Below are 13,576 nucleotides of genomic sequence, written 5' to 3' on the forward strand. Positions count from 1 at the left end.
AAGTCTCCTTCAAGACACTCTGCGTGCTGCAGAACAGGCTCCCCAACTCCATCAGCGCAGCAAACAAACTCCTCAGGGTTTTGCTTTCCCCTGCTTTTTTTTTCCGGGGGGGGCGGAGGGCAAGGAAGGAAGACACAAACTTTGTACTTTCAGACCCGCTGGTACTTCTCGCCCCTCGCCCATCCGGCTGCCTTTAATATATTGCCAGGACCCCCCGTGGGCTTCCAGTGGGAAGATCTCCTGCCCCCCCTTCTCCGGCCCCCTCGCCCCCGGCCCCCCTTCCCCGCCGCCAGCCCGAGAGCCGCGCAAGCGGGCGCGCCCCTAGCGCCGCCGCCGCCTCCCCGGCCCGGGGCCGCTCGCAGGGGGCGGCGGAGCGGCGCCCCTCGCCCGCCCGCCGCGCACGGAGGGGGCCCGGTGTATGTCTCGCCGTGGGCTCCGCACGGGACTCCCGGTGAATGAGCACCGCCCGCCGCCTGCCGCCGCTCCGCGCCTCGGCCCCCACCTCCCCCTGCCGGGGTGAGGCTCCCTGAGAGCCGCGGATCGCGCTCCCCTGCCGGTCCCCGTCTGCGGCGGGAGGCGGCCTCGGCTCGCTGCGGCGCGGCGGCAGCCCACCCTCCTCGCTGTCGCCTGCTGCCCCCGCGCCCTCTGTGTGTGTCTGTGGCAAGCGATTTTTTTTTTATTGATCCCCCCCCAGCCCAGCTCGGTCCCCCCCCTTCCCGTTTCTGCGTCGCCGCTCCTCTCGCCGCCGCCTGCCCTGCGCGCCGCCGGCCGGGCGCGATGCTGCACGTGGAGATGTTGCTGCTGGCGGCCGCGGCGCTGTGGGTGTGCGTGCGCGGGCAGGAGCCCGGCGCCAAGGCGGTGGCCGACCGCTACGCCGTCTACTGGAACAGCACCAACCCCAGGTACGCGGGGCGGCGGCGGGGCGGGGAGCGGGGGAAGGAGAGCGCTTGCCCGCTGCCTGCAGAAACTACTTTGTTCGCAAGACGCGGCGGCAAACTTTATTTTTTATTCCATTTTTTCGGAGGGTCGGGGCGCCAGGCAGCCGGGGTGGGGGGCCTCCGGCTCCGTGTTTTCCCTCGCCTCGCGCCCCAACGCACGGTTGCACCAGGCTAGCCTAGGGCTCGGCAGCGCCGGCTTTCCCCGGGGAGCCCGGCGGCGGCGCCTCAGCGCGAGGCGCGGGCACCCGCCGCGGCTGCGCCTGCCCGAGGGCGGCGGGAGCTTCCCGCCGTGCGGGGCGAGGCACCGAGAAGGCGGGCGGGCGGGCGGGGGGGGGCGGCCCCGGCCCTGCGGCTGTGGCGGCAGCGGGGCGGCCCCGCAGCCCCCTGCCGCCCTGCGCGGTGCGGCCCGGGGCAGCGGGAGCCCGGCGGAGCCGCCAGAGGACGAGGTAGGTGGGCGCCGCGGGGCTGGCGGGAGGGCGCCTCGCCGCCTTCCCCGCCGGGGCCGTGCTGGCAGCGGTGCTCCTTGAGCGTTGTGCGCCCGCCGCGCGCTGGGGTACCGCCGAGGGGGTCTGAGCCCCAGGCTTGGCGCGCTGTGCAGGGAACCCTCTTGGAAAGGGAGGTTTCATTTGATTTTTCGGCAATTTCCCCTCGTCTTCACTGGCAGAAAAATTTCAGTCCCGTTCCAAACGGTATCCATGTGTTTGGGTAAAAAGTCACCTGGGTATTGTGGGGTTTTTTTTCCTTGCCTTCTTAAAGTACCTATGAGCAGACCTTTGTTTTCTTTTTTTTTTTTTTTTTCCTTTTTTTCCTTTAACCTGTCAAGCTAGTCTAAGTAAATTTGAGGACGTTTTATCTTAGGTTATCTCTGTTTTATGCTTCTGATACTGCTGTTTGGTTTGAGATTAGCACATTGATTTTTGTCACAGGTCATGTTTTTTAATAGATCCGTGTTGCCTGCAGAAAACTGCTCTACTTGATATTCCAGAGTGGCTTTAAAATAGGTGATGCCGAAGTGTAGAAGCAGAATTTTCAAGTGCCCAGAATTAGCCAGTCTGTCCAACACTCGAGTATTCTGTGCGTGTGCGGTAACAACTCTTCACTTATACCTAGTTGACACAGAAAACTTGAAACAAAAAAGTTTATCCAAAATAACAAAGGTGCTTGGGAATGACAAGAATATATAATTTTAAATGCCTTTGTCTACGTTTTCTTCTCATTGCATAAGTGTTACTGGAAAATAAATTGTTCAATATAAATAAGAAGAAAAGTTACATCACACATCAAAGAACATACCTCCCAAAAATTACCTGTCTGTCCTAGCAGAGATTTTTTTTATTATTGTTGTTAGACAAGCTGAAATATAACTACTGGAAAAAAATAAAGTAATATTTGCAAATCCCACTGTGCAGAAGGAGGATTGTTGAAAGAATTAGGTTTTACTAAATGATCTCCATGTGTTGCTAGTGTTAAAACAGTTCAAAAAATAACCTTCTGTTCAGGCTTTTAACTACTGTTCTGTATGTGATGAGATTATGCATCAACTGCATGCGCATAGGTAAAGGTAGTTGAAGGTACAAGCAATGTGTATCTAGTCAGAAAGTATTATTCATTGCATGAATTTGTAAGGATTTTAGTAAGTTTAATACTATTTTATTACAGTAAGTGAAGCCGTTTCTTAGCAGATGTTAAACAACAGCAGACTACAAAGAAAACTTAGTTTTGTTATTCCTCCAAACACTAGAGGAAGAGTTAATTGCACTACTAAAAAAAAAAAAAACTTCTCTTTTTAAGATAGCCGTAAAGTGTTTGTTTCTAAGTAGGCACTGCGCTCTCTCAATGAAAGTATCTATTTGGATATATCAATCATATTTATCGAAGAGTTAAAAATTATGAGAAAGAGCAGAGTACAGATATATTTCTCTTTCATTTTATACAGTTTGCCAGCTTTTTGTGCCTTTCAAGTTACGTGAAAAATTCAGTACAGGAAAGCAGGCAAACACCTGATATGATGAGATGTAAAAGACCTGAAGAAAAAAGACGCTTCTAATTTGAACTCTTTGTCAGTGTCTTAAGTTAAAGGAAAATTCTCTTTGATTAGCAAAGACTTTAGATCCATTACTAGTGCTGTAGCAATAACTTTGCAGAGATTTATCTGCTTTCAGAGATGGACTGAAGGGACGGACTGTGTGGTTTTTATACACATAGAAGTACATAGGGATGCTTACTTGATGATAACTGTTTGAAACTTCAGTTACAAGACAAAATATAGTACAATTCTTTAACCACTGATGTGGCCGTTGTGCTTTAGCTTACTTTCTTTGTTGTATTTATTCAAGATTAACAAACCTATTTAGAACTAATGAATTCAGTTAAGAGATGTTGATAGTGATCAAAGGCAATCTAAAATTAAGTTTCTTCAAAACTTTATCTGAAGAATTTAATAAAGATTATATTTCCCTCAGATGTGCTGATGTGTATACATTTTTTTAGGTAGGAAAGTGCAGGAACTTATTGAAAGATATATAGCTCTCGTCCTTATTGAAAGACATATTAACAAATTGATGAGTGGCCCAATTTGGTAAGTGCTCACAGTATGAAGAATATTTCCCTAAATAAAAAAAACCCATGAGTCTATTAACAGAGTTGATATTACATTTCCTGAATAGTTGCCAAAGTTCTGCTAGAATAATTAAAAAGTGTTCTGTGTTCATTATTGTTCAAATGTATGAGTGACAGAAACAGCCATGTGTATTTAGACCTTAAATCTGTTGTGAGAAGTGTTTTAAGTATTCTTGCGCCTTCTTTCTGTTACGTGTTTAATTATCTACACACAAGTATCATAAGTGCCATAGTGCAATTCCAAATGAGCTATGTCTAGGTATTAGGTTTTTGGGGTGTCATAAAATAAGATTGTTTTATCCTTTTTTGTGGATTGAAAGTTATTCATCAAGTAAGCTTGAAAATGTGTTCTAATATATTTTGTTTATGTAGCCATAGAATTAGGTGCTGATAAATTCCGATTATGACCTTAAAGTGCATTAGTCTTTCGTCACTGTCTGCGTATGTGTCCTAACAAGGGAGAGCAAAATGTTACAGCCCTGCTTCTGCATCCAACACCTAGAGTAGTTTTGAGAGTTTGTTTGGTAATCCAGCATATGCATTTGATCCTGATTACTGGTGTCCTTGTAATTAGAATTCAGTCAAAACGTCATATATCTGGGCCAAATTTTGAAGTGATTTACTTCTCTACCACTGGCTATTGTTGATAATCTTGTCAAAGTTCAACTTGAACTACTTGCGGTGGTTATTGCTACATTTTACTGCTTGCAGGATTGTGTTTCAAGATTGCACTTTATGTTTAGTTATCTCCCTTGTAAGTTATTTCGATGGCAAGTTATGTAGCTTTAGGAATTGTTTCTGGTTTCAAGATACTTGCATTTCAAGTCTAATTTTTGATCATATGTAGAGGCCACCCTTGTATCTTCACGAAAATAATATATTTTTATCAGAGGTATTATTGGGTTTGGCTCTATCTTATACAGGGAACAAAAAATTACATCCACAAGAGAATGATGCAAAGGCATAGGATGCCAGTATATTTTTTTGCATGTCTGTATTTATGTGGATAATAACCTCAGGAAATCCTCTGGTAATTAGAGAATTTAGTGCAGCAAAATCATTTCTGCTTCAACTGGTTAGTTGCCATTATGAAGTTGGATACCATAATTTGATTAGCATTGCTAGATTCTTGTTGAGATAGATGCTTGAGATGGGAGCCGCAAGTAGAAAAATGATTTGATGCTGGTGAAAATTCTGCGCCTAGACCAAAATTTTGCAACCTGGATGTCAAAACTTAGGTGAATTCTGAGGTTGAGTATGCCCTGGTTCAGAAAAGCATCTATCTTCACTAAAGGACAAACTGAAATACTCAAGTTCTGTTGTAGTTGTGTGGATAAAGGCGAGTACTTGAGTGCCTCCCTCTACCAGCTGAAGGCACAGGCTAGTTTTCAGAAGCTCTGACAGTGTCTGCTCAGGCACGCTCAGCACTTCTCAGGAGCAAGCTGGGTGGATGTCTTCAGCATCTTCCTATTATTTAATATGCTTTTGCTAATTTCACCGGGTCATGTTGACTGTGTATGCTCAGGTCATGTGGTTGTTTTTTGTTTGTTTTTGATCTTGAAATAGTTCTGCCTGTGTGCAGCGATAAGGGAAATAACGTAGAAATGGTTGGAATGGGAAGAAGACAGTTGCTTATGTTAAGAATGACTAAGGAATTGAAATGAGCTGGGGGCAAAGTGTGCCAAAAATAAAAGCATTTGCTTTGGTTTTGGTCTTCCAGGTAGTTTTTAAATGACAAGGGAAGCAATAATGCCTTGAATACGTGGCTTTATTTTTTTATTTTTGGGTAATATGTCTTGTATTTTGGGAGGGTTGTATCTGGCAGCTTGCTCCGAGAGCAAAAAACCTCTGACTTTATATATATATATATAGTAATTAAAGATCAGAAGCACAGCTTTCAGTTTGCTATGCCTACTTTCTGTGGTTTTAATAGTTTCACTAACACCTTGAGTCTCCAAAAGGTTATTGGTGTTTATTTTAAAAGTGAATTTTTGAGACATTTTGAAATCTTCTGTGGAAAAACTACACAAAGAGCAGTAGTTTCATTGGCTTCCACCTTCATATGAAAGGCGCCTTGTAAAGTAGTAAATGGTCTTCGTGAAATTCTTCTTATTAAATCTTTTCAAAAAGTGCATAGTAAAGACGCTTTGCTGCATTCTTCCTGCTAGCGCTATGTCCTTTTGGAGAGGGACAGATAAAGATGAGCCTGCCTTCCTTTCCCCTGTTGCTACGATCCCACCAATCTACCAGCTTCATGCTGGGCTGAGAAAATGAATGAATGCAGTCCTTCAGGAGTCATGGTCTTTGCAGTTTTACAGTAAGAGAGGCATATGTAATATACGTTCGTGTATGCACATATATATATGTATATATACACATACATACACACACATGCACACACCCCCCCACGCCCCTAGCTGGGTGTGTGCACAATTAAATGTGTCACTAGAAGGGGATGCGGGGTAGAGTAAATCATAATTGTTGTGTGAAAAAACATCTCTAAAATGGAATTTTAAATTAATGAAGTCTTGCAAATTTCCAAAATGAATAGCCCAGCCCCCTTCTTCCAGCAAAAGTCTGTTTTTTTAAAAAAAAAAATCAAAAATTGAAAAAGAAATATTTGTAGAAGCTGTGGTTTAGTTCTCGGCAGTCTTCCCATTGTACTGTTTCTTTGCACACTAGTAGTCCCCAGGTAGGTAGGCAGGTACACAAATGTAAAATGAAACAGAGACAATTGCAGGCATGTGTTTTGAGCGCTCTCAGTGCTAATTAAAGTACCTTGTTACTGCTTATTCCTAAAACAGTCTGTCACTGGGCATTGCGCTGTATTGTTGAAATATTAGACTTTCAGAAAGCACGTAAAGTAGGCTGGTCAAACTGGCGTTTGCAGTGCTGTGAAGCTACACATCACCTTAGAGAAAATGCTAACAAAGACACAACCTTCTCTGGAGAAGTATGAGTAGACAGCAGTTCCACCATGGCTGTGAAATGTACCTCTCTTGCTTAAGCAAGCTCAGTGTTTGTCTCTTTGCATTAAAAAATATAAAAGAAATATTGTGAAACTGGGCTTTTCTTTCTGTAATCACTCTTTGCTCTGCTCTTCAGTTCTGAGCATTGTTTTGAAAAAATGTCTTTAGTCTCATAATTAATCTAATCTTCCAGTGTTTCTGAATGGTGTAATTCACTGTTGAGAATAAAGGGTTCTGTTTTGTTTAAGTTTTCTTTGCGCTTGTGCTTAAAATGTAGTCAGTCAGCAGCACACCAACATAATGAAATGGAAACGTTTGGTTTAAAATAGACAAGTTATTGAAACTGCTTTCTGGTGATATTACAGCTATTGTGAGTAAACCCTACTGTAATGTACTTCAGCATAGCTGACTGGAAGAATAGAATCCCTCATGTCTCAGAAGTCTTCCTGGCATTTTTGCATTCTCCCTATTCATTGTTCTCTCTACAGGCTAGATTATAGTTGAGCTCATTTAAAATGGTGGGTAGTATTTTACAGTGTGCAAACATAAATAGATGTCTGAAGGCCTCATTTTTAAGAAACTGAGCAAAGATTGTTACATTACAAAACCACAAATTCCCACTCCTATGCAATTTAAAAAATTATTTGTATTTAAAATCAAGTATTTTAAAATTTAAAAACGTTAAAAACGGGATACTGTTCTGCGAAGACTGAGATTGTATTTTGCTCCTATAGGATGTTATGGTTTCCAATAAAAGAAAAATAACCACCTCCTTTTTTTGTGTGGGGTTATTCCTCGTGTTTGTTATTGACAGGTTGATAAAAATACATTGTTAGAGCCCAGTTTCATCAAAAAATGAATTCGTTTATTTTTGCTGCAAAATGTAGAAGTATTTTTGATGCACATGTTCTATTAACTGGCATGCTAAGAGTTTTATGGCTGTTTTCGTCTTTAAATGAGTGACCAATATAAATGCTATCAAAAGAGAAATCAGCTAACAATAAGATATGCAGGAGTCCTGTTCCTTAGCAAGATCTGCTTGAATTGCTAATACCAACTTCTTATAGCAAATTCTTCAGGTTTGACCATTTTCACTTGAAAAGCCTTGAAGACTGTAATTCTATTCTATCACTTGTGCTGTAATCTGGTGGAAGAATTTACCTATCCGTGCTGGAAAAAGGTGCGGAAAAACGCTTTTAGTCTGGTAAAACCTGTAAGGTACGGTATTAGTTGAATTTTACTTTTTACATTTTCTTTTCCGACATTAAATCAGCATATTAATCCAATAAGGAACTGTTCGCTAATAATTACTACAGTAAAAATCTTTACTGCATGTTTGTCACTGAGTCACTTGACTAATTTTTTTGTTGTTTTCATCAGGCACTTAGAGAGCTGTTTTATTTGATAGACGCCATATTTAGTTTTCGATGACAATAATGAAACGATGCAGGAGTGCAGAAAAGAAATGATTTGCTCAAGAATCGTCTGATGAGGTGAAAAATGGGAATGTGAGATATGTCTGCTTTGACTCTGATGGGTCTCTGCTAAAATATCTTTTTGTTCCATTCTCATAGTTACTATCTGGCCTCATGACTATTAAAAAGATGCATGTTTTAATAGAATGTGTTGTCATGCCATAATGAATCTTCGCTGTGTAGCACTGATATTCTTTATTCATTAAAAGAACATATCTTTTTCTCCTCACATTATTTCCGTTTTTGCTTGTGGGTGCATATTGGCCAATGGCGGGCATGTTTACATTGTACGTGAGTTGTTCATCAGTACTAGCTGAGCACCCTGGCCTTTCCCTAGTGAGTAGTAATGAAATAGTGCATTTTTGCTTTTGTGGACTTCAAAGTAGTATTTTTCATATTCAGATTATGATTTAGAAGAGCTTATTCCTTCCCTCTATGCACGTTCCTTATACCAGAAAATCCCATTATTTAATCATACAGGGAACCATTAAGAACTATATATTAATTTTTATTAGGATGCTATTATTGTATGCAGGGGTTTTATTTATTTTTACTTTACATTTGTTTTAATTTTATAAATACATTTGGATATTTCATTTCAGTCTTTGCCTCTGAAACTGGAGCTGAAAATAGAAATTCTAAGTCATTGCGTCAAAACTAAACAAAAAATCCGCGATCTCTCTATGGTAAATTTTTTTTGTGTGGTGCTAAGTCAATAAAATACAGACTTTTTTTTTTGTGAGGAGACAAAATAGGTATTTCTGCCACTTGTATATTTGATGATGATCTTTGTGATAGAGTTGCTGGGCTAATTGTCTACATCATCAACGTCAGGTAAGGACTGCTAAACAGGTTTAGTAACAGTGATGTTGGCGACTCTAGAATTGTTCAGATTATTCTAAAGAAATTCAATAATTTTGTTGATAAGCAGAAAACCGGTTGTGTTTTTTTTTTTTTTTTAAATTGATGTCTTATCAGATTTAAAAAATAGTTATGTATTCATACAGGCAGGACGTTTATTCCCGCATGTTTGGCGAGCAGGAGTTAACAAAGTAGGAGCTATCAATCCTGCTCTCTTTCCCATTGTTTGCAGAAAAGAAGGAAATAAAGAGAGACGCTGGAATTTGAAAGTATTGACCTTCTGACATGCACACACAGCATGGTCATTGCACTGGCACATAAAGTGCCTTAAGCCACCATAATGGCAAACTGCATTTTTGAAGTTACTGATATGAGAGCCAGCTGGATGGGGGATGGAGAGCCAACATTGACTCTGCAGCTATTTGCAAGTTTCCACTTTAGAGCCAGACAGCTTCACTTCTAAATTCCCAAACTTCCCATTTAGGAATAATGTTGCTTTGTTCGCTTTAGCCAGGGATTTGTGACTGCTACATAGACTTAGTACCGTTTGGTCCAGATCTCTGTGGTCATTCTTCATAGAGATCTGCTTCACAGAGTAATTTCATTCATCTGGTGGTGGGGGAGGGATGAGAAACAGTGAAGGGACATTCAGATATAGCATTCTTCAAGGAAAATGCACATCCACATTAGCTAGTCACTAAAGCTTTTTTAAAGATGAAGGCAGAGATTTGGATCAAGTAGTTAAAAGCCAATTCAGACCCCTGTCTTCAGACTACATGTGATCTCCTGGGTAGGCTCTCCATGCATAATCTGGAAAAGACCTAATATTTTATGTACTGCAACAGCTCTTTCTCCCCCTTTTTTGTATTTGTTTACAGTTATTGCTTCAATACACTTATACATCTTTTTATAGTTCTCTTGGGGCTTAGTTTATTAAAAATTAGTGATCCATCACTAAGCGGGGTACAGTACAAATAGTGGTGCTCCCAAAAGAGTGTTCTTGTGCCAAACCAGAAGAAATAATAGGGATACAAAAGCTGCCAAAAAGCGTGTCTCCCAATTGCTAATTAATCAGGCGAAAAAGCACCTCAGCAGCTGTAGTTGAATGTGGGACAGTTTATTGTAAATATTGAATAAGGATATGTTAAGGGGACATAATATCTTTTTGTTTGTACCTGTGTATATTTTTTTTTAAAAAGAAATCAAATAAATGTGTAAACTGTGTGACTGAGTTGCTAGTGCTGAGCTTCTTTTACGTTGATGGCGTTGTCAGCGGATGGAGCTCTTTCGAAAAACTTATGCCACGTTTGAGCAAAACGACCTGTTTTGTTTATTTATTATTCCTGTCTATTTTTAAGGTATTGGCTATGAATAACAACATCTCTTGCCAGTAGGTGAAGCTTTAGAAAGGATACTTTAAAAGCTAACATCTTCAATAATTTGGGTTACAAGGTATGAGAGAGGAAGAACCATTGCTGTGAATATCTGGCATCCAAAGCTGCCAATCACTTCTGGCACAACTCCCATCATGGTTGCTGTGCCCATAATTAAACGCCTGTCATTAGTGTATTTTTCCATAACATTTACAATGGAAAAGGCAAGGGGTCCTTGCAGAGCTATGGCTGTCAGGGGAACAATAAAAACTAATTACACACTCTGCTGTCACCATTGTCAGCTCTGCTTTTGGGGGGAAAGAACATGGAAAGTGTGTGCCTAATAATTATATATATAAAATTATATATATACAATACCCAATTGGGGAAACTCAGTCATAGTGAAGTGACATTTACTTGGAAGTTTATTATTCCTGCCTTCAAAAGACCTTAATTCTAGGGTTTTATTTTTCCCTTCACTTATGCTGAAGTTGCATACACTTTTCCCTTTGCATTTTGCTCACCTTTCCCTTTCTTGCTTTCTCTGTTGCACACTTTCTGGTGAACTGAACTTTCCAACAAAATTGCTGAGAGCAAAGCTGGTTTTTGCCCACATTTACTAAGTGGGTGCAAATCTTCTTATCCTTTGTATGCTTTTTGCCTGTGTCCTGCGTACTAAACTTGATAAAGAAGCTGAATGAAAGCAGGTAGTTCTTTCAGATTAGTATGTGTGTACTTTTCTCCGTTTCCAACCCATGGGCACGCAGGCCATCTGCAGGGAAATCGGTAGGCTAAGGCTTTGGGGTGTCGCAGTTATGGCTTAAGTGAAAGTTTGCTAGTTCTGTTTATGGATACACAAAAATGTTCAAATGTGTGTATAGGTGCCTAATCAGAGAGGGAAATATCTGCAGGCTGCCGTCCAGAAAGAGGTTGAGAGAGTAAAGTCATGCTCTCACACTAACATTTACTCATGTTTTTTTCTCTAGCCTGTAAGATGAATATTTTACTGACGTTTTTTGTAGCCTACAGATTTAAAAAAGAATCTGTCCTGAAGAGCCAGAATTTTGGAAGATGTTTAGACACCTAGAGATCCAGGCAAGAGCCATGTGGGATTTTTGAGGCTGCCTGGTACCTAACTGTCTGCGACTATGTTTCTCTCTTTTTATACCTTTACGTACTGAAATACATTTCAAAAAATGGTCCCTAAAATTGATTTAGGAAAGCAATGTAAATAAACATCCTCATTTTTGAAAGTTGCTGAAGTCAAGAGGAACTGGTAAGTGCTAATTGGTGATGGAAGTTTGATTACTTGTTCATGTTGTATGCGTCGGTAGATGCAGTGGGATCCAGTTTTTTTAACCCCATCCTTTTATGCTTTGTTATTGCAGTATTTTAGGCAGTGTTTAGATCCAGCTCCATTGAAATAAAAAGGTATTCTCCCATTGATTTGGATGGTAGTTTAATTAGGTCCTATATTCACAGTTCTATTGTATAATTCATGAATAAGAACTTTAGTAGTTAGGCTTATATCTTTTTGCGATTTTACACATTCTGTGTAAATCTAATCTAGTGAAACGCCACAGTTTCATTGGTTCCAAGTAATTTTTAGGTTGACTTTTTAAACTCTCTCTTTTTTTTTTTTTTAAAAGATTTGGGACCTTTATCTTGGAGGGACTGAGGGGGTAAAAGTGAACCTAGCAGAATAAGTAGTTACTTTGCCATCAGCAGGTATTGTTATATGTGATTAGTAAATAGGGGGTAGCAAGATTCTGATGCATTGGACACCATATACGGTGTATGAAAATTTTGAATATAGTGGGGAAAAAAAATCATAATCTTGAGATAGCGAAAGTGAAGTTAATCAAATATAGTTGTACAAAAAGTACAATAAAGGATATGTATTTTCCGAAGCAGTGCACCGCTCTATCCTAGATAAGATATTCTGTAAGGACCAGACGAATCTTGTGAATGTCCAAGTGCGACAGAGTTGCTTCCTCATGGTAATAATTAAAACGCTGTATTCAGGAAAGTGTGGGTTTCTATTTTAATAGTCACCGAACACTAGATCTCCTTGCAAATCTAAACTGTTCAATATATAAACCTTGAAACGCTACCTGTTTACCAAAAAGATGAGCAGGGGTTCTTGTCCCGTGGCCTGTAAACTGCATTTTGAGGCTACTAGGAGAATAAGAAGGCAATTTGTCTTCAAGCATTTCATTTAATGGTGTTTCAAGTATTAAATTTTTGTTAATTTCCAGCCAACTTGCTGGTCTCTAGTGGCTATGAGATATAATGTAATAAGAGGAAGACACCACTTTCAGGAAATAGAGTCTATGTTTAATTTGAAAAGAAAAGTGTTGATGAAATAAACCAGTTTTTCCTAAAATTGCGAATCATAAAAAAAAAAAAATTAAAACTCTGATTCTTAAACTGTGTCCATCATGTGTATGTTTGAAGTCTCATCGTGCTTTATAGTCTTTGTGTTGGTGGCAATTGCAGAATAGTGGGCCTAATTTAATGTTATTTGTATGTATTTGTAGCTCCTTAAAGGACCCCAGAAATTTTTGAAAATTTGATTTAATTTTTTTATTTTTTCAAAAAAATCTGTAGATTCTCAATAATCTTATTATGTCGAGTTTGCAGACCTTTTAAAAGGATGCACACATAGTGTTATTGAAGAGTGTACATCTTAAACAGTCTCCAGACAAGCTCCATTTACAAAAATAGCAGGAATACTTCCTGCAGGGAGCATCATTTCGTAACACACTTAATAGCATAATTCTCATTTAAAAACATGAAATATAAATCAATCTCTTAGCACTTGCTACAGAAGTTGTGTTGCAGATTGGTTATTTCCTTCACTAACAAAAGTTCCATACGTTTATTGAGGATTTTGAGAGCGTAGAGAAACTCTTCATTAAAATAACAACACTCTTTTTTATTTTGGTTTTACTTCCAGTATCTTTAATCAAGGTGGTATGAAATTTCTCATTAAGGTTAAGATTCACATTATCATAACAAGTGACACTGTAGGTGAAGAAGGAAAATTAATTAGAGAGGTAGATCATGCTTGTTTCTCATTATATCATGACTATTCACTGCATTCAAATTCCAAGCAAACCCTTTCCCTGTACCTGAGTTATATAAAACTTACTTGCCAGGAACATTTGATGAAGAGAATCTCCGTATTTGCAGTTTGTAGTGCAAAGCACGATAGTTTGCTTTAAAAAAAAAAAAAAAAAAAAAGGGAGGGGAGGCTGTGATTTACAGCATCCTTTAAATGTTATTTTTTCAGACCCTGTCTCTGACTGAACTACATTTTATAGCTTACTGTAAAAAGA

At 40.1% G+C, this 13,576-nt stretch overlaps 1 protein-coding gene across 3 annotated transcripts in view; it reads left to right on the forward strand.

The window, feature by feature from the left end:
• The first annotated feature begins 353 nt into the window (after window positions 1-353).
• The window catches only part of LOC104140173 (ephrin-A5), a 212,363-nt gene continuing 199,140 nt past the window's right edge, over window positions 354-13,576 (forward strand). Inside the window, exon 1 of one of the 3 annotated variants that reach the window (XM_068925440.1) lies at window positions 354-902. In XM_068925440.1, the coding sequence (XP_068781541.1) occupies window positions 778-902 (125 nt within the window). In that variant the 5' untranslated portion in view covers window positions 354-777. The remainder of the gene's footprint in view (window positions 903-13,576) is intronic. The other 2 variants (XM_068925442.1, XM_068925441.1) reach the window with 2 other exon arrangements.

The sequence above is a fragment of the Struthio camelus genome, chromosome W (genome assembly GCF_040807025.1).
Source record: "Struthio camelus isolate bStrCam1 chromosome W, bStrCam1.hap1, whole genome shotgun sequence".
Lineage (NCBI taxonomy): Eukaryota > Metazoa > Chordata > Aves > Struthioniformes > Struthionidae > Struthio > Struthio camelus.